A 27,356-nucleotide genomic window follows, 5' to 3' on the forward strand; every position below is an offset into this window, starting at 1 on the left:
AAGAATTCCTTCCTCACATTTGAGATTCATCAAATACACATGGAAATAATTGATTAGATATCATCGAAAAAGTATAATTTTTAACAAGATTTCTTCTTCATTGAGACGCCAACCGACGTACCACAAAGTGGGGGTGTTAGGTGAATGCAGTAGCTGCTATTTTAGACCGACCCAGATCCATCGTCTCTGACCATCCTGGATTGTTCGTTTCAGGTAATTAACGAACCAAATAACATGAACTAATGCAATTGCTATACGGTTAAGTATTTTTCTCGCGATTAGCCTTTTCCATAAGAAATTCTCATTTCTATTCCTGGTTACTAAAGGTGATAAATAAGTGATTATCTTTCCATTTGTGGATCTATACATAATCATCACTCCATATTGCAAGCATATATCATCGGGAAAAAAAAAGATAAACAATTATTACCAAATACATTTAAAGGAAATAATCAAATATTGTAATCAATTTGATATTTCGTATCAATTTTATATTTAAAAAAAAAAAAAAAAGAAAAGAATTTTATATTGAAAAAGACATAAAGTCTTTTCGAATTTTTTTATACTCGTTGAGAGAAACCAATGATTATTTGAAAGTAAAGTAAATGACTTTGTGTAGGTGACGTTGAGTCATCTTTGGCCAAAAATACTGTCCTTCTCTATATACATATTCACAATAATCGGAAGCATTAATTGTCTTATTTATTTGAAAATAGCATGAAAATGACTATTTTTATGAATTTGTAATTTTTTTTAAATATTTTTTTTACACATTCAAATGCATTATATATTTAAAAGATACAAAAAAAAATTATTTTCTTTTAATGGTAAAAAATACTTCTTGATATATATATATATATATAAAATTATGTAACCTTTGTTTAAAATAAACTGTTTTGATTTCTTAATTTTGTATACACAACTTATATAGTTTGGTTTAAAAGCCGATATAAAACTGTTTAAAAAACGAATAAAATATTAAATTTATATTCTATAAATTTATATTTAAAAATATATATTTTAAAAATTTATATTTAAAAATATATATTTTAAAAATTTATTTTTTTGTAAATTCATATTTATACTAAATTAACATTGCAATATAAATAGTTTTGAAAACAAATATTGAAAAATAAATATAAATTTTAATTGTCAATTTTTAGTAAACATGAAAAGTTATTTTAAAAAAAAAAACTCGAAATGAGGATATATAAAAACATATTTTTAATAATAAAACAATGTGAAACTTTGTAGGAATAAGAATATAACATTGAAAAAACGGAAAAATTTGCAATTAATAGTTTGATAAAAGATAACTGTCAAATCAAATATTTTCAAATTTTGCAAATAATTTGAATATTTATTCACGAGATAACAAATGAAAAGTTTGGCTAATTTCCAATTTTTTTTATTGATGCCAATTATTAGACTTGCAAAAATGATAAAACTACAAATGATAAATTGTAAAGACAAAATAATAACAATAGTAAACCAAAAATAAAACTCACACGAACATTTACGCCAATTATAGAAATATAGTATTATTTTATATTTCTAATTGTAATGTATTTGTATATAATAACGATTAATTATTTGCATAATTTGTTATTGCAAAAATCCTACATAAATGAAGTAAATTTAACCGGATTTACTTTAAATATATATGAATTTGTTCTGAGTACAACTGTACTCGACATTTTTTGCCAAATAAAAAAAAGAATTAAAACTTCGATAAATTGATAAATAAAATATGATCCATTCAATATTATAACATTATAAAATGTATAAGTTGAAATAAAGTCAAATTACCATGAAACAACTAAACTAATGCTATTTATTAGCAAATATAAACTCATTTGACATTTGCAAAAAAAGATAACCTAAAAAAATAATTGTCAATTTGAATGCGTATATTAAATGTTGAATATGCATGGTAATTAAGCAAAATAGCAAAATTTAACTATTTAGTCATTAATTTCAATTCATTTCTATTGTTTTAATTATGGCAATATATTTTTAATTACTGGAACAATGAAAAAAAACTGAATTCCAACAAAAAGTATGAAATTTTCACATTGTGTGCGTAAAACAATTAAAAGATTAGAACAATATTATAATAACAAGAAAAAAGAAAGATATGTAACTCACGTTTATTTAAGTGCCCTTTTGGGCATGAAACATTTAAACGTCTTGTAAAATATTTTCACGTATTAAAATAATCACAAATAGTTAAATCACAAATCACTTATCTATAATCTATTTGGCAGCCATATTACTGTACGCGTGAACATAATGAAGAATTTAGTAGTAGATGGCAGCACTTTGCAGTCCTTGTAACGCGCCGAACTGATTTTGCGCGGTAAACGTTTCAAATTTAAATATTGGATTTCATACAGTAGAATTTAATTCGAAAGTTCAAGTTTCAATGCGGAATCCTCGACGATGATGAGGTCCGTTCCCACAATAAAGAGCTTAAAAGCTCAACTCCAACGGTGAAACTATTTATTATTTGTCAAAAAGTGAAAAAATTGTAGAAAATTAGATGTCGGGATTTAATAGAATAAGTTCAAAACTTTAATGTACAAAATAAAATGATGAGTTTATTAAAACTATACAATATAGTTAATTTCGCTCGTGCTAAGACTTTTACGTGTCAATAGCTTCTTTTCTGCGAGATAACTGATGCTTTTTCCCTCTGTCGTTATGGTCCTCCTCTGGGGCATCTGCCCCCACCCCTAGGTGTGCTAAGGGAGAAGGGTAAGAGTACATCCCTTCTCCTCTGAGTCATTGCAAAAAATTGGAAAAACCGAAAAAGTCCTAAAGGAGAAAGTTTTCTCGATCATATGGTCAATACTGAAGTAGTGGAGGCGACGAACAAAAGGATCCCTTTTTTATTACCCAGGCAAAGAGTTCCTTGGGGTCTTTGGTCAACCATATGCCCGGCTTACTCGAATGTCTTTAGAAAATGGATAAAAGCTATAAAATAAAATTCTAAAACGTGACAAATATCTAAAACGAGTACTTTAAGTTCGCGTTCTTATTATTTCAATTTCTGTTAAATTTATTGCAAGGGATCCAGCTTTCGTCTTCTCCACTGCACATTTTATTATTCTACAGTTTATGACTCATTTCCGTTTTATATTTTAGCGTGAGAAAATACTCAGTCGATTTACTCATGTTGCTTGCCAATATTTTATGTGTTAATCTTATAAATTAAATTTATTAATTCAAACTATTATTTAAATAAAACCGCGCATTCAGTGCTGCCTCTAGCGGGAGAGGAGCGCATTACACACATGCATTACATCCTTGTGGTCACGTGATCACATTAAGGTGCATACACACATTTCAACTTTTGACAATAAAATAAACACAAACTAAAATAAAAGTAATATTTATTCTTATATTAAGTTAATAATTTTATTAAATTATATAAAAACTTTGTTAAAAAATGTAATATGTAAATACTTTTTAAATCTAGTGAACGGACATAAATGACAGTGATTGTTTATAAAAATATTTTTAAAGGAATGTATAATTGGAGGTTAGAAAATTAAATTAATTTTCTAAATATACTATTTTTCAAATATAATTAATTAAATATATATTGAAAAAGTTATCCTTAATTTTTAATGACACTAAATTAAATATTTGTTTTATTTTACTTTAAAAAAAAACGTGATCAACAACACTTTTTTGAATCTAAAAATGTGGTTATTTATTGATAACTTGCACATGTTTATCTTAAAAAGAAAAGTCAAAAATCAAATGTAAATAAAGGATAAATAATTGTTTAACTTACAAAATTAATATTAAACGCAAAAAGATGTTACAAACTTTTGTAAGTCGTTCAGTAACTCTTAGTTATAAGAAAATATTGACTCCATCTAATTTGGGGTTATACTGCTCCCAAATGTTGGTCCATTATCAAGAACGCAATGCGAAAATTGTTAATGATTTAGTAAATTTAAATGAAAATGAAATAAAAAAAAGAGAAATTGATCCACGAGTTGAAAAATGGGGTCAGGAATTATTATATTCTGATTATATTCAAAGAAGATCATTAAAGTTTGGACATAAATTAAATAAAATAATTATAAATAAAATGAAAAGGAAGATAGAGCTTTTAGACAATGAGAAACTCATTAATTCACCTGTATTTAGTGTTACTTTAAATGAAAATGATGATGATAATGATAATAATCAACAATTTATTGAAGAAGATAAAGATATTACATCAGAAGAATTAGATGATGATTCAAAACCTATTTATATGCCATATGCTGCGAAGGATAGTTTTAAAAGAATTGAAAAAAAAATAATTGAACCTGTAGAAGATAATGGTGAAATTCTTTTAAATACAAAATTTAAAGTTCTTTATGAAAAATATTTAGAAACTATGGAAAGTACAAAACAAGATGATAACTTACAGAGTAAGAATTTTTATTTTTTTTTTTCATATAATTTTAAGAAACAATTTATAATTTTCTTTTTTTTGAAAGGTAAACTGTGTGTACGACTTGGAGATGATTTATCAAAAATTCCATCAAATTGGATGACTGATTATGAAACATTTAATGATAAAATTGATGATGATTCTTGGGAAGCTCAATACGGTACACCGAAACCAGATTCAAAAGTTAGTTCTATTCCATGTGGTGGATGTGGTGCATTACTTCATTGTAAAGATTCTGAAATTCCCGGTTATTTACCATCAGAATTATTTGAAAATCAAAAAAAGGACGTTCTCAAATCATTAATTTGTCAACGTTGTCATTTTATGAAATTTTATAATACCGCACTTGATGTTAAAGTTGATACAGAAGATTATCCTAAATTGTTAAGTGTCATAAAGGAAAAAAGTTGTTCTGTTATTTTAATGGTTGATCTGACAGATTTTCCCAGTAGTATTTGGCCAAATATAAGTTCCATTATTGGACGTAGAACTCCTGTCTATATTGTTGGCAATAAAATAGATCTACTACCTCAAGATAGTCCTGGATTTTTCTATCACATTACAGAATGTTTACGAAATGAAGTTTTAAAAACTGGTATTAGAGAGAAAAATATAAAACATGTTTCACTTATATCAGCGAAGTCTGGTTTTGGTATTGAAGAACTTATTACAAAATTACAAAGATTGTGGCACTATAAAAGTACGTTTTTTTCAAAGTTAGAAATTGAATTTAAAAAATTTTTTCATATTAAACCTTTTTTTGTTTTCAGGTGATATTTATCTAATAGGTTGTACGAATGTTGGAAAATCTTCTTTATTTAATGCATTCTTGCAATCTGATTTTTGCAAAGTACAAGCTGTCGATCTTATACAACGAGCGACAACTTCTCCCTGGCCAGGAACAACATTAAGTTTACTTAAATTTCCCTTAACTAATCCCACTAAATGGCGAATTTTTGAGAGAACTAAAAGAATTCTCGCCGAACGTGAAAATAAACATTTAAATCAAAAATTACTCAGACATCAGTTTAATGTATCGAGAAACATTCTTTTCGCTACACTTCAAGGTTTGTATTTTTATAAAAAAAAAAAAATTTCTTTACTAAATAAATAAAACGTGCAATTTATTTCCATTTCAGGAAGAATCGGAAAAACATTCGAAGCTCCAGTGAGAAAAGAATCGATAGACAATTTTAATATGGGCTCACATAAAATGATAACTAAGAATAAATTTGGTTTAGATGAAAATACAGAGGAATTTAAATTCAGTAAATGGTGTTATGACACTCCCGGAAGTATTCATCCTGATCAAATTTTACATTTATTAACCACTGATGAATTAATGATGACATTACCAAATCGAATAATTGTTCCACGAACTTTTGTTATTCGAGAAGAACACACTTTATTCCTTGCTGGAATGGGCAGAATCGATTTTTTGGAAGTTCCTTCGTTTTTAAGGTATTGCATCCGGCATCGTGTGTATTAAATTTATTTATTAATAATTTTATTTTTTTTTTCTTCAGATTTACAGTTTTTTCAAGCCATCAACTTCCATTGACAATTTGTAAAACAATCTTTGCTGATGATCTTTACAGTGAATTATTACACACTAAAGCTTTTGGAGTTCCTATTAATAAACCGGAACGATTAAAATTATGGCCAAAATTAACATCTAAAGATATGGAAGTTATAGGAATTTCTGAAGAAGAATCGGCTGCAGACGTTGTACTTTCTAGTGCTGGTAAATATTGTTCATTTAGTTTTAAAATATAATTTTAAGACTATTTCTATTGTAAATTTACATTTTTTTTTTAAGGTTGGGTATCAATTACGCCAAATACTGATGAACGTGTTTTATTGAGAGCTTGGACACCAGAAGGAAGAGGATTATTTTTAAGAACTCCTGCTCTTTTGAAAAAATCAGTAAATCTTCGAGGAATGAGAATATTAAATAGCCCAGCATACAAAAAAGGAAGAGCGATTTACGTCAAAAAAGATTATTGAAAAAAAGAGGTCTTGTGTAAATATGTAAAGAAAATTTTTTTTATACAAACCTAGATAGAATAAAGTCCTTTTTGTAAGATAAAAAAGGAAATTTAAAATGTTTCATTTAAAAAAAATGACGGGGGAATTTTTTTTATGGATAAAAGAAAAGGTAAGAGAATTAAATTAAAATTTTTAATATTAACCACATTTATTGGACAAACAGTAAATAGCAAACATTATATAATAAAACGAAAATTCTTCAAAAAATTAATGTAAATTATTCATCCAGCAAAGATTGATAAAATCTCAATAACAATCCATTTGTTCAGCACGTAGTTTTGCTTGTTTATACATTCTTTTATAAAATTTTTCTAAATTTTTATAAAATGCTGGTCTATTGTGATCACAATAATCATAAGATGGATCACAAACACAGGCGCTAACAAATTAAAATGAAAATTAATTATTCGAGAATGTGGAAAATAAATTCGAGGCATAATTTAAAAATTTTTTTTACCTGTCTGCAATGCAAGTGTCATTAGAGAATTTTTCTTTTGCTTTTTGAAGATGATGTATTCTATCTCTTAAACTGAAAAAATTAAACATTTTTTTTAATTTAAGTTTTCAATTTTTAAATTTAATTTTCATTAAAGAAATAATTATTTTAAAAAATACTAACATTGAATTTCCTGGATCTTTTAATGAAGGAACACTTTTAGGTCGAAATTCGTAATTATTTTCTTTTTCTAATTGTGAATTTATTGCTTCATGAGTTTTTACGGGGGAATTAATTATTTTCTTGTTCTCACATTTATTACAACAGAAATCTTCTTTTTCATATGAATTTTCAGAAAAATAACAATTATATTTTGAGCAAACGGGACAATTTTCAAATTTATGATTTTCTCGATTAAGACAATTTTTTTGAGATTTAGCACAACTAGAATTGGATATTTTCGATTGTTTATGATAACATTCAAACGGTGATTCAGTATTACGATCAGATGACACTGGAGAACAAGATCTTGCAACTTTTAGCCTTGTTACTTTTTTACATCTGTGAATTAAAATTTATTTAAAAAATTTAATTGTTAATTAATAACTTAAAATTTTTTTTTAATATACTTACGAATGACAAGGTTGATATTTAGCTTTTCCTTTACTATGACAAACTTTTCTTTGTCTAATAATTCCCTTTGTAGGCTGTTTCCGATTAATATTGGATGCATTCTAAAAATTGTGATTTAATAAAAAATTAATTATGTAAAGCTCATTTGAAAAGTTGATAGTTTACCTTGGAATGAATTACTTTCGGATTCATAACGAATGCTCCTGTTGCATTCGAATCACAAATTCCAACAATTTCTTCCACCATTGTTTTTGTTGAAACTTCTATTTTTGGAGCCAAAATACCCTGAAAATTTTTTTATTTATTTAATTTTCAATAATTCAAACTTATTTTTTATTTTGTAGCTATTGAATTTTTTAAACCTACGGGAAAAAATTTGGTGGGCTCCATCAACAAATCAACATCAACACCAGCAAGCAATCCTTTAAAGCAAGATGAAGGATATAATAAATCAGCTAAATTTGTTTCAAACGTCGATAAAATCACAAATCCAGTGGAATTTTCGGTCCATTGCAATAATTCTGCATAGAAAAATTCATCCTCTAAACTACATTGCAAAGCGGCAAGGGAAGTAACTCCGCGAAAGACCATTTTAAAGGTAAATTTATCATGAAATAATAATGGAAAAATTGGCGAAATTCGATGAGATTCAATAGACGACTTTAAAGTATTTATGCGAAGTGCCACTTTGCCATTAGGACAGAGCCAAACTCCAGGACACGTGATCTGAAAAGAAAAATTTAAACTTAAAATTTGCAGAAGAAAATTAATTTTAATTGATAATTTAATAATTAGAAGAGATGAAAATTCAGAAATGAAAATACTTACAGCATGTAAATCAATTTCTACTTTAATGCAAAATCCTCTTCCTGACATGATTATTGTTTATTTATCTTTTTTTAGATTTATTAGGGTTATCATTATATTTTAGGAGTCATTCTAGAATCGAATTTAAAATTGAATTAATTAAATTTCAAAAATATACATAATGTTTTAGAAGAGCAATACTATAATTTTAATTTGCAAAACATTTAATCTAGTTTAAAAAAAAAGTATTGATGGTTAGCTAATAAAAAAATGTGTACAGTACACTTTAACTAGCAAATCGAGTAAGGACTTCAGTGTTGGTTGCCAGGATACGGGAACATAACAATACTATTGAATTTCGAATAGTTTCAATTTGTTCAATTTGATAATCTAATTAATATTAATTTAATTCAATCTATTAAATAAATATAAATATTTAATAAATTATATTCTAATAATATATTCTTCATCCTTAGAAAAAAAGTCCAATTAAAATTTTTTAGATTAATTAATAAATACGCAAGTAGAAACGATTTCGTATTTCTAATAATATTTTTTATTGTGTCTTTTAAAAATCATTGTTATTTAATAATTTTAATTTAATTGTTATTTTTAGATGCGATGATTTTATAAAATGTAAAAATTAGCTTTTGAATGGAATTCCAACAAATTTAGAAACAGGCAGTCCACGATTTAGGTATCTTATTATTTGTTCTGTTTTTATAAATTTATTTCCTTTTCTTGCAAATTGTAATCTTGGATCTTTTGATCGATGAATTAATGGCTCGTTAAACCAACCGTAACTAAAATAAATAATAAAATACAAAAAAAGGAATAATAAATAATTATTAAATTTAATAATGCAATTAGACATAATTATTATGTATAATATAAAAAAGAAAATTTTCATTAATTACTTCATATTAACAGTTGGAGGTGGATATGAGTAGAAATCTTTTGGTGTTGCATTCTTTTTTTTTATTATAAATTTTATAAAATCTTCGGGAACATTTTCAATTGATAAAGCATCGTGTTTTGCATAAAATTTACCAGTTATCGGTTTAGATCTAATGGAAGGTTTAAATTCTCCTATTAAAATTACATATTTATTTTCTTTCTTGTATCTCTCTGTTAAAAATCGTAATTTTATGGGATCCATAATTTGCAATTAGTTTTACGAAATTAATTTTTATAAAAAAAAATTTGTGTTATTTACTTTGGTTAATTTGTAAACGTTCAAATAAATGACAAGCTAATGTCAACTTATTAAATATTTCTATTCTATAAATTAATATTATTTATATGATATTGTTTAAAATAGTCAAAATAATTATTTTAAATTTATTCAAAATTTAAATTGAAATAAAATTTTTAATTATTATTTTGTACTTTTAAAAATTTTTTAATTTACCGCCATAATACAAGAATTTGATAGGCTAATTTTTAGTTCGATTAATGTCCGCTAGAGAAAATAATTCGCGCCTTTTTACATGTGAGAAGCACAAAATAGAAAACAAAGAGTGTTGTGATTTTTATATATAATTAATTAAAAATCTCATTATTTTTATTGTATAGGACTGTTATTTAGTTAAATTTAAGTATTTTCCCAGTATTACGAAATGGCTGTTCAAGCAAATCAACAAATTACAATTGGTAAGTTTGTGATTTATTGTTCATTACATTCATAACCTATAAAGTTTTATTTAATAACTTTAATGTGTAAAAACTAATTTATAAATGCAATTTTTAATCAATCCATCAGTATTTTAAAATAATTATCTTATGATTTATCATAAAATATTTGTAATATTGAATTTTACATTTTATTTTCAATTTTATAGATCCATCAACTCAACAAGGCTTTGTTCGATTTTTCAAGAATCTCCCACCTGTATGTATATCTTTGTTTTCATTTATATTATTCACATAATTTATTAATTTTACAATAATTTTTAAAAAAAATTTAATCAACAAATTTTACACAATATACACTTTTTTGCAGTATTATTAATTTGAGTACAAATAAAATATGTATTTTGTTTATTTGAAAAAGAAAATCATTAACCTTTTTTTTCAATGATTTATTTCATTAAATACATTTTGCTACAATATTTAACAAGTATTTTATATACTTAAGCTAATGAAAAGTATTAACTATATATCAGTCAAAATGTACAAATTAGTTTTAATTTAAATCTTTAACATAATTATTTTTTTTTTTTTATTTATGATGTTTATGAATTCAACAAGAAACTATTTTAAATTGTTTTCATACAAAAAAATTATCATTAACGGTAAATAAAAGAAAATTATTTGTTTTTCAAGATTCTGAATTGTAATCTTTTATTCATCAGTTTGATGATGATAAAAATGATGCAACATGATGATTGTTTATAATTTTATATCATCACATCGATGATTAATGTACATTATATAAGATAGTTTTAACTTAAGTTAAATAACTGCTTTTTTTTTATAAATACTCAAAAATACATTAACTCGCAAAATAATTCAAGAGTAAAGTCATGATTATTTTTCACAGATTCTTTTCATAATACTCACGATAAAGCAATATGTAAAAAAAAAATCTATTTCACCTATTTAAACTTAATTGTTATTATCAATGTGTTGATGTACTGAGAAATTGATGAGATATTTTAATGTTTAAGTTAAAAAAAATTGCTAATATCTTTCAATGTACAAAATTATCTATTTAAAAATTTTAGATTCAACCAAAAATTCCTCTTGCTTTATCCTTCGCTTTATCGACAGCACTTGAGAATTTACGTCCAACTCTATCCCAAAATCCAGGATTTGGTTTCTCAGTAATTGGAGTAATAGGAAATGCATCCGGATATATCCATACTGTATCTAATGGAATTACTTTATCTTCATTAATCATTGGTTCGAAAGATACAATGGGCTTCTCGTGTATATCCCATGGATCATCAATCACAACAGGAAGCAAAGTTGCACTAGGATTTTGTCTAACATCACTGAAAATATCTTCACTATGCATTGGATCATAAGGACCTTTTCCTCCATAAGCTTGTAAAATTCTTGGTTGTAAATTTAACAACGGTGGTAATTCACTTTGAATTTGTGGATTGTTTCCTTCATTTTGTACACTTTGACCGAATTCCAATTTACCAAACGTATTTACTTTCTCTTTCCAAGGTTCTAATTGCTCACTTTGCTGATCAAATGTTAATTCTTTTTCTTTTCTACTAATTGGAATTTCCTCCATTACTTGAGTATCATCAAATTTTTCCGTTTGCTGAACAGTACCTAAAAATCTTCCCAATTGCAAATCCTCATTTGTTAATTCACCAGGATTGTGAAAAAGATGCCATTGATGACCAAGTGAAATTTCTTGTGGTTGTTGATCAATATCTAAATTAGAATGATGCGTCATTTTATTTTGTTCTTGAAATGATTGAGGTAGCTGAGTTATGTCTTTGTTTCTAGTGAGATCATCAGAAGTTTGCGATAAGTCTTGATAAACTTTTTGTATATGTTGTGATAATTGTTGAAAAGCGTTTTCAATTTCTTGAGATAAATTTTTATTTTGTTGAAAATCATTATCAAAGGAATTTGGAATATTTTTCAGAGAATCGTCACGGGAGATTTGATTTTGTGAAGAGAAATTTTCAAATGGTGTTACATGTGAAATAAATCCATTGGTTATTTGAATTTGTTGAGACGACAAGTCCTCAAAGGGTTTTGGACCTTTTGAATCTAAAATATCCTCAAGTGATTTTTGTATATGTTGTGAAAAATCGTCAAGTGGCTTTTGAACTGTTTCATGAGGAAAATTTACAGAAGGTTTTTCAATATTTTGCATTATATTTGTATTAGAAATCTTTTCGTTAACTAAAGGTTTTTCATTTTTAGGAAAAGAATGTTCGTTGGATGTTTGAATTATTTGCTGGGAAAAATCTTCAAATGGTGATTTTTGATTTTGAAATGATTCTTCACGAGATTTTAAAAGTTGTTGAGAAAAATCATCAAAAGAATTTACATGCTGCTGATGAAAAGATTCTTCAGGAGGATTCAAAATTTGGTGGGAAAAATCTTGAGAAGGATTTACATGTTGCTGATAAAAAGATTCTTGAGGAGGATTCAAGATTTGTTGGGAAAAATCTTCAAATGGATTTACATGCTGCTGATTTAATGATTCCTCATGAGGATTAAAATATTGTTGGGGGAAATCTTGAAAAGAATTGACATGTTGCTGATGAAAAGTTTCTTCACGAGGATTTAAAGTTTGTTGGGAAAAATCTTGAAAAGGATTTTCATGCTTCTGGTAAGGATTTTCACGTGGTTTTAAAACATCTTGAGATATTTCAAAAGGAGTTTCTGTTAAAGGATTTTCATGCTTTTGATGAGAATTTGGTTTCAAACCTTCTTGTGATAAGATTTCAAAAAGATTGTTACGCTTCTGTAAAGGTTCTTCTTTCACAATTTGCTGAGAAATATCCTTCAATGTGTTTTCATGCTTCTGTAAAATTTCATCAGGTTTCATAATGTGATGAGACACATTTTCAGATTTATCAACAAGTGAAAACTTGTCATCAGTTTGTGGAATTTGAAAAAATTCTTCGTCAGACTTGAGTTCACCAAATTTATTTGGTGGTATTAAAACTTGATTCTCTGTTGAATTTTTTATTGTTGATACATTGTTGTCAAAAAATGGATTTGGTTTAGTGTTTCTTGGTCGAGAAGTTGGCTTTGGAGCTGGCCTTGGAGTTGAAATTATTTGTTGTTGATGATTTATTCCGTCAAACCTTTGATTCCCCGCTGGATTGCTGTTGGGAGCTAAAACTGTAGTTGGAAACTGGTTAAAATTAAAAGAATCTTGTGCATGCTGATCTAACGTAAGTGATCCTACCGTTTTTTGATTAAATCCTCTTCTGGGGAGATCCTTAATTTGTTCATCATCAGCCTCTTGGGACTGAGTTTTGAAATGAGAAGGAATTTGTTGAATTATTTGAGATAAATCTTCGGAAGTTTTTCTTTGCTCAGGAGAATAATCTTGATATATATCTTGCGTATCCACTTTTCCCTGACGAATATCCTCAATTTGTTGACCAAGTTCCTGAAGTTCTTTTTGTGAAATTTTTTCAATTTTTGTTGGCTCTCCAAAATCTTCTGTCTGCTGATTAGATTGTGGGAAATTATCTTGTAATTGTTGTTGACTAAAATCTTCAGGGTATTGTTGTTGATTATGATAATGATGATTGTGATGATGGTGATAATGATGACGATTCGGATAATAAATGTTTCGCTTGTATCTTGTGTAAGGTGCAGATGAAACTTCGTCATTGCAATCAACTGCAGAGCCCATTTGAATGAGACCATGCGTTAATTTTCCATTAGTTCTAGATCCAAAATCAGCACCATGATTCTGAGTTAATGAAGTATGACTTACTGTTCTAGAACTTTGAGGATTAACTCCAGTTTGTGTTTGCGAACCATCAGTTTGATATCCTGATTGTTGTGTTCTATAGGCGGAATTCTGTTGACCATATCCTTGAGATCCTGACTGTTGAATGAGATGATGCGTTAATTTTCCATTCTCATTTAATGAAGTGTGACTTACTGTTACAGAACTTTGAGGATTGTATCCAGTTTGTGTTTGAGATCCATCAATTTGAGATCCTGACTGTTGAGTTCTGTAGGCAGAATTTTGATCATATTCCCTTTGAGGGTGTGTACTAAAATAAGATTTGGAACCGTAGCTTGCATGATATCCATAGGCCATATTTTGTTGATTGTTACCTTGAGTATGACCAGCTTGATTTTGATTACTAGATCCATATTCTTCTTTATATTGAGAAGAAGGTTGATCAGCTCTTTGCGGCAGTTTGCCTCTATTTTGATATTCATAATTTTTATTGTCTTCAGTATAACCAGCTTGACTTTGAATTCCCTGATTGTATTGGGAAGAATGATCACCTGTTTGAGAAACTCTGTTTTGAGAATTATAAATCGAATTTTGTCGATTATAATCAGTTTGACCTTGTGTTACAGAATTTTGTGAACGTGAAGATTCCTGTCTGCTTACTGATCCAGAATAATAATCTTGACTTGAATTTGGAGATTGATCAGGAGATGAATTTTGTCGATGATAATCAGTTTGACCTCGAGTTCCAGATGCAGAATTTTGTGAACGTGAAGATTCCTGTCTGCTTATTGATCCAGAATAATAATCTTGACTTGAATTTGGAGATTGGTCAGGAGATGAATGTTGTCGATGATTATCAGTTTGACCTTGAGTTCCAGATGCAGAATTTTGTGAACGTGAAGATTCCTGTCTGCTTACTGATCCAGAATAATAATCTTGACTTGAATTTTGAGATTGATCGGGAGATGAATTTTGTCGACGATAATCAGTTTGACCTCGAGTTCCGGATGCAGAATTTCGTGATGATTCTTGTCTGCTTATTGATCCAGAATAATAATCTTGACTTGCATTTGGAGATTGATCAGGAGATGAATTTTGTCGATAATTATTATTTTGATCTTGAGTTCTGGATTGAGAATTTCGTGAAGATTCATACCTACTTACTGATCCAGAATGATGATCTTGACTTGATAATTGAGATTGACTAGGTGATATAATATATTTATCGGGTTGTTTAGTGATTGTCGTAGTAATGTGAGGATTGGTTGTTATTTTTTCATTGTGATAAGATTCATAACGATTTGTTTCTTTTGTAACTTGTCCAGGATGATGATTTAATTGACTTAAATGTTGATTGGGATTAATGTGTTCTGTTTCTCTTACTGTGTTCTGATTTTTCCAATTTGACCAAAAATCTTGTTTCATTTGTTCCATACGTTGTTGTTGTGTTGTTATTTCTTGTTGTAATTGAGAAATTTGCTCATTTATTGGTACACAAGGATATTCGCAATCTTGAACTGGAAGTTGATCTTTACTTTTCAATTCTTGTAAATGTTTAATTGATTCATGAAAATGTTTGAAAAAATCTGAGAATCTTGTTTGAAACATACTTTCAAATGTATTGTGCGAAGATGTAGATAGATCTTCTAATTTTTGACTAATTCCAAGATTGTTGGGAAAATTTTGATTATTTCCGAAATTATGTTTGTCACCACCACTGTTGAATTCTTTGTAGTAGCTCATCTCATTGAAATTGCCATGAGTGTTTCCATGGGCAAATTCACCCTCCTTTGTATGAACGAGAGCACCATCGTGAGTTTCAAAATCTTTATGATCAGACCAATTTTTATTATTATTTGAAGAGGCAACAAGAGGCGATGCACAACAATTTGAAAAATATTGTGAATTCTGAGAATTGCATATTTCCGTGCATCTTGTAGAAGGAGCGCTCAAAGCTCTTTGAAAGAGTAAGAGAGCGCAAATTATTTTCCACATATTAATGTGGAATTTGATATCTGAAAAGTAAGAGAATGTGCGCATTAAAAAATTTTCAATGTTATTGCAATTCATAAAATAGTTTCTAATGTACCTATTACATCATATCCTATACAGGATTGATGTTTTTAAAACTGATTTGAAATTCAGAGTCTTGTAAACAAAGCGGAAAGAAAAGTACAAGTTTTTTTTTCATAATCACGTTCTTATGTGAATTTAAAATTTAGATAATTAATTTTTTTTTAATTTGTTTAAAAAATAAATAAAAACAATTAATGTTTTTTAACTTGTTACCAAACCAAGTAATTATCAAAGTAATTAAAAAAAATTTTTTTTAAAGCAAACTTTCATAATGCAGAACTTTAAAACTATTCACATTTCACATATATTTTTTAATTACATTTTTTTTGTCACTTTGCACTATTTTTTCACAAACAAATAAAATTGCACTTATTAATGATATTATTTTAATTAATAACAAAAAGAAAATAAAAACTAATCGACATAATTACCGTGTAAGGATGATCGAATTATGATTTTTATAATTAAGAACACACACTCTCTCTCTCTCTTTGAAAATTGATTCTGCAAATTAAGCTGTGTAGATTGAAACAAATCTATTTATGTTCTTCACCCCTCTCTTCTTCTTGTATCTTGACATTGACTGCTTTCCCTGTTATTTCATCTTTAAGTTCTACTTATTGTGTGGGTTTTTCCTCATAACACGTGTACTTATCTCATATAATATTAAGAAGAATTAAATTATCAAATTCTAATAATCATAATAATAGAGTTTGAGATTAAAAAAAGGGTATAATACTTTGTTCTCAAACTTGTTTACTTCTTTCTAGAATATTGGAAAATAAATATTCATTAAAAATAATTTATAATACAAATTTTTAAATTTTAAATAATTATTTTACTAATTTTATTCCTCGGGTTTTTTTTTATTTAAGTACAAAATTTAATTTAATTTGTGGGAAAATACAGGATTGATAAATTTTTTATTATAAAATATTTTCTGTAACATGAAATATTGACGATAATGTTGTCTGACATTTGACTTTTTATTCAAGTATTTAGATTCAACTTTTCATTTTATTTTCAGTTATGAAAATTTTTTTTAATTTCTCAAAAAAATAATTAAGATTTTTAAGTTCTTTGGAATGTATTTTTTTTTTGCAATTATGTTGTAAAACTTTCTTTTAATTTATAGAACATTGATAATAATTTTCTATAATTTGAATTTCTTTTTAATATTAGTTTTTAATAATTTTTGCATCCTTTTTTGTAAGGAAAGAAAAAAAAATGGATTTTAATTTATTCAAAACGCATTAAAGAAAATATATTTTTTCGAATTTATATTTTATTAAAGAAATAACAAATGTAAAATTCAACATTATTATTTTTTAAAGAGAACATTTGACGATTTTTAATAATCTCTTTTTTTATGTTGTTGATAAAAACACACTTAAATTATAACATTCCTCGAATTCGTACAAGATTTATGAGAAATGACCTATGACATGGTGAACTTTCGATACGTCGTGTCATGCTTCAGAATATTGTACATTAAATCTGTGTTACTAGACGTCAATATAATTAATTATTCTTTTTTGTGGTTTTAATTTTAATTAAATCTTTAACTTATTAATGGCAATGAATTTTAAAAAAAAATCACATTTTAATGGAAAAAAAAGAATATTTAGGAACTACTATTTATTAATAATGTATTATGTGTATTTTTAATTTCTATCTTCATTTATTTATCATTAATAAAAAATGAAGCTAGTGACGAAAACCTTGATTCTGTTATTGTCAGTAATCAGTGGAGAAGCTGTATAGAAATAGGTCAAGGAAATTTTCATCTTAAAATGTTTTCCGAGCATTGACACGTTTCACGCTATTAATTTACTTTATCTTTTTATTTTTATCAAGAAGAAAACATTTTTTTTTTTTTATGAAAATATATTTTCATTTTTCAGAAATCCAGTAGCACCATAAGATTTTTTAATAGAACTGACTATTACACTCTTCATGGAAGCGATGCTCTTTTTGCAGCTCAAGAAGTTTTTGCAACTACCTCTGTGTGCAAAATGATTGGAGCTGGTAATTTATATTTTTTTCTTTTCGTATCATGAATTAAATTTAACGTTATTATATTATATTTTTATTACAGAGCCGAATAAAATAGAAGGTGTTGTTTTAAATAAAAATCATTTTGAATCGTTTATTCGAGAACTTTTGCTCGTGAAACAATATCGAGTAGAAGTCTATGTTAATCAAGGCTCTGCGAAAAATCAAGATTGGATAATTGAATATAAAGGATCACCAGGAAATTTAATACAATTTGAAGAAATTCTTTTTGGAAATAATGATATAGTCGCTAATTCTTCTGTTATTGCTATAAAAATGACTACAGAAGGAAGATCAAAAGTAAGCAATAATTTTACTTCAATTTTAATATTAAAATAAAATAAAAAATGTAATTTAGTTTATAAAAAAAAAAAATTCGTATTTTAAAGGTTTTAGGTCTTAGTTGCGTCGATACTGTGTCAACTTTGATTTCTGTTTGTGAATTTAAAGATGATGATTCTTTTACAAATTTGGAAGCTCTTCTTGTTACACTTGCACCAAAAGAATGTTTGCTTGTTCAAGGAGATGCAAGTCAAGAATTCAATACTTTAAAACAGGTTTTTTAAATTTTATTTTTATTGGAAATTTTTATTTAATTAATATAATAATAATTAATTTTCGATCATTATTTTATTATTAAGGTGATAGAAAGAGGCAATGTTATGGTGACATTAAGAAAGAAGAATGAATTTTCAAGTGAATCTATCATACAGGATTTAAATAATCTTTTAAGATTTAAAAAAGGCCAGCAAAGAAATGTTCAGAGTCTTCCTGAATATAATTTAAATTTAGCGATGTCAGCAACGGCCGCTATTATAAAATACTTAGATGTAAGTAATTCATATTATTTTTTCAATAAATAGTCGTAAAAAAAAATTATTGAAAATATTTTGATTTTCTTTTTTTTCAGTTAACATCTGATGAAGGAAATGTTAATCATTTTTCAATTAAAGAAGTTGAACAATTTCGTTATATTAGATTGGACAGTGCTGCTATTCGGGCATTAAATATTGAACCAAAAACAGATTCGCAGAATCCTAATGCTTCGGCGAGTATTTTAACTTTATTAGACAAATGTAGAACACCTCAGGGTCACAGGCTTCTTGCTCAGTGGGTCAGACAACCACTTCGAGATTTATCACTCATTAAAGAGAGACACGATATTGTTGATGTTTTATTCAATGACAATGATTTAAGATCAATGCTGAGCGATGATTATTTACGACGTGTTCCTGATTTACAATCGTTGGCTAAAAAATTAGCAAGAAAGAAGGCTAATCTTCAGGATTGTTACAAGTATGTTTTTTTTAAAATTCTTTTGTAATATATTACATGATTAACGTTGAAGTAAATAAAATTCACAATATCTCGTGATATTGGTTTTTCCAGAATTTATGTATGTGGCAATCACATTCCAAAAATAATTGAAAAATTATCAGAGGCTACAAAGATTGCAGCTTTGGATGCTTTAATTATAGATCCATTGAAAGAACTTCTTGAAGATCTAGACAAATTTCAACAAATGGTGGAGCAAACGATTGATTTAGATGCAGCGGATAAAGGAGATTTCATGGTGAAAGCTGATTTTGATGATGATTTAAAAGGTATAATTTTTCATTGATTAAAAATTAAATTAAATTAAAAATTAAATAATTAATATTTTTTTTTAAATTATCACGAATCATTTAATGTGTTTTTTTATAGAACATAAATCCAATATGGAGGAAATAGAGGAAAAATTGAATCGTCAACTGCATAAAGCAGCTAGTGATCTATCATTGGATGCTGGTAAATCTGTTAAATTGGAATCTAATCAAGAGAATGGGTACTACTTTCGAATAACATTGAAGGAAGAAAAAATTCTTAGAAACAACAAAAATTACATGATTATTGACTCAAATAAAGGAGGCGTTAAATTTAGAAACACTAAATTAAATGATTTAAACGATGATTATTTGAGTCTTCGGGTTAAATATGAAACAGCGCAAAAAAGTGTTGTTACTGAAATTATTGGAATAGCAGGTAACCTTTTTAGAAGTTCTATAAAAAAAAAATTATGTCATTCTTCCATATTTTTAAATAATGATAATTTTTTGTTTTCAGCGGGTTACAGTGAAACTGTTAAATCTATTGGCAATCTAATTGCTTCCCTTGATGTTTTCACATCATTCGCGACAGTTGCTTATCATTCGAAAGGTTTTGTTCGACCTGAAATGCTTCCAAGTGATGCTGGAACATTGGATTTGGTACAAGTCAGACATCCACTATTAGAGATTCAAGAAGGAGTCGATTATGTTGCCAACGACGTTTGTTTAAAAAGAGGTAAATAATTATTTTCTATTTTATTTATTCCTTAAAACTGAAATAAAAAAATAATTTTTTTCTTTTGTTTAAAAAAATTTTAATGTCAGATGAAAGTCATTTCTACATTATAACTGGTCCAAATATGGGTGGAAAAAGTACTTATATTCGATCTGTGGGTGTTGCTGCATTAATGGCTCATATTGGTAGTTTTGTTCCTTGTGATAAGGCTAAAATTTCCTTATTGGATTGTATTTTGGCACGAATTGGAGCTGATGACTCACAAATTAAAGGGCTTTCTACATTTATGGCTGAAATGGTAGAAACAGCAGCAATTCTTAGAGTAAGTTCATTAATTTTATTAATGTCTTTTTATATTTAATAAATTTTACTTTATCGAATTGTTTTATTAATCATTAATAATTTTAGACTGCAACTTGTAATTCGTTAGTAATTATCGATGAACTCGGAAGAGGAACGTCCACCTACGAAGGTTGTGGAATCGCGTGGGCGATTGCGGAGTAAGAAATTATTTTTTAACAAAGAATAATTAAATTTATACTCAAAATAATAATAATAATTCAGAAAGATTTGATTGAAAATTTAAAATCATAAATAGAATTTTTTTTTAATTTTGCAGTCATTTGGCGAAAGAAGTGAAAAGTTACACTTTATTTGCAACACATTTTCATGAAATAACTCGATTGGCAGAGGAAGTACCAGCTGTACAAAATAAACACGTTACAGCTCTTGTTGGTGATGATAAACTTACTTTATTGTATCAAGTTAAACCTGGAATTTGTGATCAAAGTTTTGGAATTCACGTTGCAAAGATGGCCAATTTTCCTGCTGATGTAGTTGAGGTTGAAATAAAAAGAATTTTATTTTAATTTACCCCATTTTTATGAAATTACATATTTTAATTCAATTTTTTTTTTCAGTTTGCCAAACAAAAACAAGCGGAATTGGAAGACGTTCAAGGTAAAGTTTTCGAAGGATCTGACGATCCTGTGAAACGAAGAAAAATTACAAAGGTAAATTTAATTTTTAAAAATGGCTAAAAAGTTGTATTATTTTTACTTTAATTTATTTTGTTGTTTTTTTTCTGTATTCAGGAAGGTCAAGAATTAATTGTCGATTTTACTAATAAATGTAAAGCTCTGGATAATTCGCTTTCTTATGATGAATTGACATCTAAAATCTCAAGTTTCAAAGAAGAAATTATTGCTAAAAACAATCCCTACGTCAACGCTTTGATGTCTACTTAAGTATTTTGTAAGTTAAGAATTTGTTTTTTTATTGCCTGCATCAGAAAGTACAAAGATAAACTTTTTTATTTTTTCACGAAAACAATTTATTACAATTTCAATCTTCCTATTCCTATACAATCAAAATTTAATGAAAGAAAAAATATAATTTTTTTACAATCTATATTTTATTTTTAAGAAATAATTATTTATAACTAATATTTACAAAAAATGACAATATATAAATTTATATCTAAAGAAAATTATTCAGTTTTATTTGCAGTAGGTAATAGACCTATTGTTTGTAAACAAATTTGGGCCGCTTCTGCTTTGGCTTGCTTTTTATTTGGACTTGCAACACTAGGTTTATATTCAATGCCATTCACTTTAACCTGTAATAGAAATATATTTTGTAAAAAATTTCATATTTCAAAATTAAGTTTTATTTAAAAATTAGAATTTGTACCTTAAAAAGAAAATTTTTTTTATGATCTGGTCCACATTCAAAGCAAAGCTCATAAACAGGAACTCCATATTTTCGTTTCGAACAATATTCGCCCAAAAGAGAAACTGGATGTTTGCCTAATAGATAAATATTATTTTATTTCATATAAAAGAAAAGATTATTTCATAAAAATTAAAATTTTAAATACCTTCCAAAGTTTTGATTAATGGTACCACAGGTTTCATCGTTTTTCCAACTTTTTTTCCAATATCTTGTTCAGAAACCAGACCCCTTTTATCTAGTTTAACTTCAAGTTGTAAAGGTTCAAGAGTACCTTCTTTATTTTTGCCCAATCCTTCTCCAGGTCTCCAACCCATTTTTTGAAGTAGAGCCATTCCCATTCCTCCCGACACCGGTAATGCCGATGTTAATTGGTCCTAAGTAAATTTAAAAAAGAAAAATTTTAATTAGTGAAAATTTCAATCACAATAATCGCAACAGTTTTTTTTTTTCATTGAAAAAACAATTTTCAAAAATTAATTAATATTAAAATATTTTGCACTTCTAAAAATATTTTACCTTTTAGTGTAAAAAAAAAATATGTTAATCATCAGTCTAAAATTAATCACTTTTTAAAAATAGTTAGAATTTGTTTGAAGGAAGAAAAGTAAATATTTTATACAATACGTAAATATTTATTTGTTAGTAAGATTAGTAAAAGAAGTGAAGAAAAAATATAAAATATAAATGTGAAAAGATAAGATTAAATTTTGTTTTTAATATTCTATTTTAAAAATTACAATACTTACCAAGGATAAATTTTAATTCACGAATCAGGCTGCCGCAGAAGTATCTTTTCTGATGTATCTATTTGCCTGTAACAAATCCTCAGGTGGATGCAAACTATTGCTAATTATTTCAGCTAACAGATTTATTAAGAAAATATCTTTCTCTATATAAAATTCTGTAGTAGAAAGCTGATGATGATTAGCAATAATTTCGCACGAGACCGTTGACTATTCATTATTATTAAATTTCTTTATTACTTTCGAGAAGTATTAATTTGAGGCTATTTTTTTCGAATAAATTAAACATTTTTTGTTGATAATTTAATAGTTGATTAATTGTTAATAGAATATATTTTCTATAATAAAAATATGAAATGCAACGGTGCTCTTGCGTCCGTGCAGGCACAGATTCTACCTCTAATACAGAAATAGTCTCTGCCTGCAACACAATTTCTTCAAGACCAAATTTTTCTAATAAAACATTCAAAGTATTTATTTTATAAACTCAAAGTTTGTACTTTAATTTTAACTATTTAATATTCTTAAATGTAAAATTTTAAAATTTGATTTAAAAAAATGTATTTCATTCTATTTATTAAAATTATTTCAAAAATTAAATAAATTATAGATATCTTTATTATTATGTGAAATTTAAATTGTCAATAATTTTGCATTTTAATTTGAATTAAATTATTTTCAATTTTTAAATGTAATCGATTTTTTAAAAATTTACTTTATATGTTTTCTTTTTGAGATGAATGTAAAATGGCCTTTGTTGAAACTGTACCTGAAAACTTGTTACACACACTTTGAATTTTTTCTTTGTTATATTGAAGTTCTATCCATGTTTTTTAAAAATTAAATTTACTTACATTTCAGAAAAAAAAATTTTCCATTTTCACTATAATTTATGGAAATAATTTTTGAAAGGTAAAAGCAACTTTTTTAAGTTCTTTTTTGCAGTCACTTGTCCTAATCCCATGGCATATAAAGCAAGAGGTGCTAAATTTTGCAAATAAATAAAATAAATAAGGAAGTAAATCACTATTACCTTACGAGCCCATGCTTGATAACCTGATGTTAGTTCTGCTGGTGTCAGTACTTTCACTCCAGTGCTACCTGTAAAATGTCCTGGCATCTGTTTACTTTCTGCCCAAGATTTCATCTAAAAAAAAAAATTTATAAAATATATTTTCCTTCCATTACTGTAACATGAGATAGAATTTTTTTCTTTTCTATTATTGAAAAATAAAGTAATTTAAAAAAAAAAATTCACCTCATTTTGTGCTCTATACATTTCATTTAGAGCACAAACATCGTTTGGATTCTCTCTTAATTTTCTCATTGCTGCCAGCCTTTGTGAAACAATTGATCCTATGTCTATATTCTGTAAAAAGTATTATTTCAAATTGATAATGTATTAAAATATTTATAGATATTAGTAATAAATAAGAAAATTGATTACTAACCTCGGCAGACATATTTTGAGGAAAAACTGAAGGTTGTGATACTGTAGTAGGAACGGATGTAGGAACAGATGCTGCAACAGGAGCTGGCGGTGGAACTGGAGCAGGAACCGGAACCGGTTTCGGTAGAGAACAAAGTGGTTCACTTGCAGGAACAAATTTTTTCTGGGGTTCTACTTTTTTAGGTGGCACCGGCACCCATTCACTTTCTGAAAATAAATGTAAGTAATAAATATTTTTTTTTTTTCATTTTTTATTATCAATTTCTTTAGAGGAAAAAATTTGTTTATTCTTTGGATTCATTAATTTAAGAATTAAAAATTTTAATTGACAATAACTCACCAGTTTTTCTATGAAGCTGACCACTTGAAACTGGAAATTGTAATCGCAATTGATTTGATGATTCTGCTGTTTTTTCTTGGAATGTTTTTGTTGGCAGTTGTTTAGCATCCTATGAGAAATAAAAATATTTCTGTAATTTTTGAAAAACGAAAATTTTTTAATTTAAGATTTAAAAAATAAAAATTACCCTAATATTCATTATAATAGAATTAGGTCTTTCCTTCAAGAGGAATGGATGATGGAAACCTTTTTCAGATTCACTACCATCGTCTGATGAAATACTAGATAATTCTCCTAAGGCTTCGGATTTTGATAAAGATTTGCAGAAATCTAAAAAAAAATTATAATTTTTCATTAAATTTTATAAAAGGCATCTAATTATTTAATAATTGAAAGCAGATTTAAAATTTCACCTGTAAGTTCTTCAACAGTCTTTCCTCCAGCTTGAATGGCAGCAATAGCTTTATCTCTTTGCGCTAAAGGTAGAGCACCTCGTTTAATCATGCCTATGGCATTTTTTCTCGCAATTTCCAACAATTTCTTTTTGTCAATCTCAATTCTTTCTCTGGAAAAAAAAATATTATTTTAATTATGAACTATTATTTAAAATATTTATTAGCATTTAGATTTGTGAATTATTTAAAAAAGTAACTTACTTTCTTTCTCTACTTCTACTTCTGTGTCTACTGTAATGTCTTCTATCTCGACTCCTGTCACCTTCCCATCTATCGTGACTCCATCTTCTTTCTCTTCGTTCTCGACTTCTTCCTCGATGTTTATCTTTATCTCTACTTCTACTTCGATGTGAACGTTGCTGTGATGTAGATCTTTTTTTGTCTTTACCTTGACTATTAGTTCTTTGTTTATTGTTGTCCTTTTTCGAATCTTTATAATTTCTATGTGATTTACCATCCTTATCATCCTTAGTTTTTCTTTCTTTTCGTTTTCGTTCTTTTTCTTTCAAAATCAAACGAAGATCATTTTTTATTTTCTTTCGTGATGTTGGACTTTTACTTTTTTCTTTTGATTTTTCTAATGAATTATTTAATATTGGTGATTTAGATTTAAAATCTGGAGTTGGAGATGGACTTAGAGTTGGTGTTCTATCGTCATCATCATCGCTGCTATCAGAAATTTCACCATCTTCCATTCTTGCAGCTTTTTCTTTTTCTTTGTTTTCAATTTCTTTCACGGTTTCATTATAAACGACACTATTTTTTAAATCCTTTATTAAAATTTTACCATGGGACGAAGTTTTTGCTTTTTCTGAAAGAAATTTTGAATATTTAAAATATAAAGTAAGATTGAATGTTAGAAATAATTATTATTTACCAAGAAGTAGAGGAACAGGCTCTTCAGTATCATCAATTTTTTGAGATACCGGTGGCAATAATGGACTAAATTCATTAATCTTCTTATTTTTCGAAATTGTCTCATCTTTCTCATTTGGTTCTTTCTTAACAACAACATCATTGTATTTACTATCTTCTCTTCCCAAAATATTAAATTCATCTTCTATAGTTTTTGGATTAATTGTTGCTATTAATTCGTCATTTAATTTTCGTAATTTACATTTTGTACTTCCAGAATCTGATGATTTATAGCCATCTTCAAGCTTTCGTTTTGATTTCTTTTTATGTTTTTTCTTTTTTTTCGTTCCTATTAATTGAAATTAACAATTAAGTTTTAAACTTATAATAATTTCATATTTTTATATAAAAAAAAAAAAAATTTACTAACCAACACCTTCAGAATCGCTACTATCAGACGAGTTACGTTTAGATTTTTTCTTATGCTTCTTGTCTTTGTGCTTATGCTTTTTTTTCTTCTTTTTCTTCTCTGATTTGTCCCCTTTGGTGTTTGTATCAGAATCATTTTGAGGAGAAACTATTCCTTCATCAACATCGAAAGTGCTAAAAAGTTCAGTTAAAATTTCATTTGATGATTTTTCTGGTAAACCAGGTTCAGGTTTGATTTTTACAGCATCAACGCCGACTGTTGTTATTAAATTGGCAATATCAAATAAATCTGCCATTAATGAAATTGCGTTTTATAACTGGCTATTTGACAAATTTATCATTTGTACTTCATTCAGATTGTAAATAGTAATAATCTAAAATATATAGAAAACAATAATTTGTTATTAATATTTTTTAGTGTACACCTTTTATTATATGGAATTAAATGAATTAATTACTTTTTGATTCTTTTATAAGCCGTAGTATTTCATTAAGATATATAGTTTTGCTTTATGTTATGAAATAATACAAACTACCTTTTTAAAGATAACTTATTAAAGTTTCTAATTAAATAGATTATATTTTTTTATAAAAGAAAACAAAACATTTCTCAAATATTATATGAAAATAACACGTCGGTCAAAAATTATTTGAGGTTAGGACATGTTCATGGTTTAGAAACTTACCAGAATGTTACTAGGCACTGACGCATGCGCACAAGATTAATATGTAGCGGGTGCGTTCCAAAAACTTCAAATCGAATCTTAATTATTGAATCAATTTTCAATTATGTATATAAAAGTATAAAAGCCTATTTAGTAATTTAAATTTATATGTGCTTCAAATTTTCTTAAACATTAGTGTTGTTTTTGTATTTATTATTGTACATACGGAGAAAACTTTATAAATCTTATTGAACAGCTGATTGTCAACCGTTATTGCAAGGTTGGGAATGTATTGTACGGAGTTGCTCTGAAGTTAGCTTATTGTCATTAAAGTAAAACAATTTCTAATAATTCTTTTAAAATTCAATGTTTTATCAGTTTTTAAAATATATATTAGAAAAAATATATATTGAAAAGACAAGTAAAATAAATTAAGAATGATTT

At 26.9% G+C, this 27,356-nt stretch overlaps 6 protein-coding genes across 11 annotated transcripts; 2 read left to right on the plus strand and 4 right to left on the minus strand.

Moving 5' to 3' along the window:
* Positions 1-3,355: 3,355 nt before the first annotated feature.
* Positions 3,356-6,554, plus strand: LOC127277500 (nitric oxide-associated protein 1). Its single transcript, XM_051298667.1, has 6 exons — positions 3,356-4,433; positions 4,503-5,156; positions 5,227-5,523; positions 5,596-5,917; positions 5,983-6,200; positions 6,276-6,554. The coding sequence occupies exons 1-6, from the start codon at positions 3,827-3,829 to the stop codon at positions 6,461-6,463; spliced, it is 2,286 nt and encodes a 761-aa protein (XP_051154624.1). The 5' UTR covers positions 3,356-3,826; the 3' UTR covers positions 6,464-6,554.
* A 129-nt stretch (positions 6,555-6,683) lies between these two features.
* Positions 6,684-8,778, minus strand: LOC127277507 (uncharacterized). Of its 2 annotated transcripts, XM_051298686.1 has the most exons (7): positions 8,403-8,778; positions 7,941-8,300; positions 7,740-7,859; positions 7,575-7,675; positions 7,125-7,502; positions 6,963-7,034; positions 6,684-6,884 (listed from the first exon to the last, which is right to left on the minus strand). In XM_051298686.1, the coding sequence occupies exons 1-7, from the start codon at positions 8,448-8,450 to the stop codon at positions 6,752-6,754; spliced, it is 1,212 nt and encodes a 403-aa protein (XP_051154643.1). In that variant the 5' UTR covers positions 8,451-8,778; the 3' UTR covers positions 6,684-6,751. The 2 variants fall into 2 exon arrangements, with proteins under 2 accessions (XP_051154643.1, XP_051154636.1); XM_051298679.1 differs by having other exon boundaries at positions 7,941-8,778.
* Positions 8,779-8,851: 73 nt separating this feature from the next.
* Positions 8,852-9,594, minus strand: LOC127277517 (uncharacterized). The gene is made up of 2 exons (XM_051298701.1): positions 9,299-9,594; positions 8,852-9,184 (listed from the first exon to the last, which is right to left on the minus strand). The coding sequence occupies exons 1-2, from the start codon at positions 9,538-9,540 to the stop codon at positions 9,025-9,027; spliced, it is 402 nt and encodes a 133-aa protein (XP_051154658.1). The 5' UTR covers positions 9,541-9,594; the 3' UTR covers positions 8,852-9,024.
* Positions 9,595-9,851: 257 nt separating this feature from the next.
* LOC127277532 (DNA mismatch repair protein Msh2) lies at positions 9,852-21,573 on the plus strand. Its single transcript, XM_051298747.1, has 15 exons — positions 9,852-10,034; positions 10,223-10,272; positions 17,769-17,892; positions 17,963-18,219; positions 18,309-18,476; positions 18,561-18,749; positions 18,830-19,215; positions 19,309-19,523; positions 19,624-19,941; positions 20,023-20,241; positions 20,331-20,563; positions 20,650-20,741; positions 20,861-21,083; positions 21,162-21,254; positions 21,336-21,573. The coding sequence occupies exons 1-15, from the start codon at positions 10,001-10,003 to the stop codon at positions 21,486-21,488; spliced, it is 2,754 nt and encodes a 917-aa protein (XP_051154704.1). The 5' UTR covers positions 9,852-10,000; the 3' UTR covers positions 21,489-21,573.
* On the minus strand, positions 10,552-16,446 carry LOC127277520 (alpha-protein kinase 1-like). Of its 3 annotated transcripts, none has more exons than XM_051298734.1 (3): positions 16,296-16,446; positions 14,784-15,803; positions 10,584-14,525 (listed from the first exon to the last, which is right to left on the minus strand). In XM_051298734.1, exons 2-3 carry the CDS (start codon positions 15,781-15,783, stop codon positions 11,110-11,112), a joined length of 4,416 nt encoding a protein of 1,471 aa, XP_051154691.1. In that variant the 5' UTR covers positions 15,784-15,803; positions 16,296-16,446; the 3' UTR covers positions 10,584-11,109. The 3 variants fall into 3 exon arrangements, with proteins under 3 accessions (XP_051154671.1, XP_051154691.1, XP_051154681.1); XM_051298724.1 differs by having other exon boundaries at positions 10,585-14,525; positions 14,655-15,803; XM_051298714.1 differs by having other exon boundaries at positions 10,552-15,803.
* A 60-nt stretch (positions 21,574-21,633) lies between the features above and the next one.
* LOC127277541 (protein Son) lies at positions 21,634-26,888 on the minus strand. Of its 3 annotated transcripts, none has more exons than XM_051298766.1 (13): positions 26,784-26,888; positions 26,249-26,621; positions 25,841-26,167; positions 25,165-25,774; positions 24,922-25,073; positions 24,696-24,838; positions 24,509-24,617; positions 24,170-24,375; positions 23,977-24,087; positions 23,752-23,865; positions 22,121-22,349; positions 21,934-22,049; positions 21,634-21,859 (listed from the first exon to the last, which is right to left on the minus strand). In XM_051298766.1, the coding sequence occupies exons 2-13, from the start codon at positions 26,541-26,543 to the stop codon at positions 21,731-21,733; spliced, it is 2,541 nt and encodes an 846-aa protein (XP_051154723.1). In that variant the 5' UTR covers positions 26,544-26,621; positions 26,784-26,888; the 3' UTR covers positions 21,634-21,730. The 3 variants fall into 3 exon arrangements, with proteins under 3 accessions (XP_051154723.1, XP_051154715.1, XP_051154730.1); XM_051298758.1 differs by having other exon boundaries at positions 26,706-26,886; XM_051298773.1 differs by lacking the exons at positions 21,634-21,859; positions 21,934-22,049 and adding an exon at positions 22,722-22,787 and having other exon boundaries at positions 22,201-22,349; positions 26,706-26,888.
* Between the last annotated feature and the right edge of the window lie 468 nt (positions 26,889-27,356).

This window comes from Leptopilina boulardi, unplaced genomic scaffold (assembly GCF_019393585.1).
Source record: "Leptopilina boulardi isolate dan_hultmark-lab unplaced genomic scaffold, ZJU_Lbou_2.1 LbouV2_110, whole genome shotgun sequence".
Taxonomy (NCBI): domain Eukaryota; kingdom Metazoa; phylum Arthropoda; class Insecta; order Hymenoptera; family Figitidae; genus Leptopilina; species Leptopilina boulardi.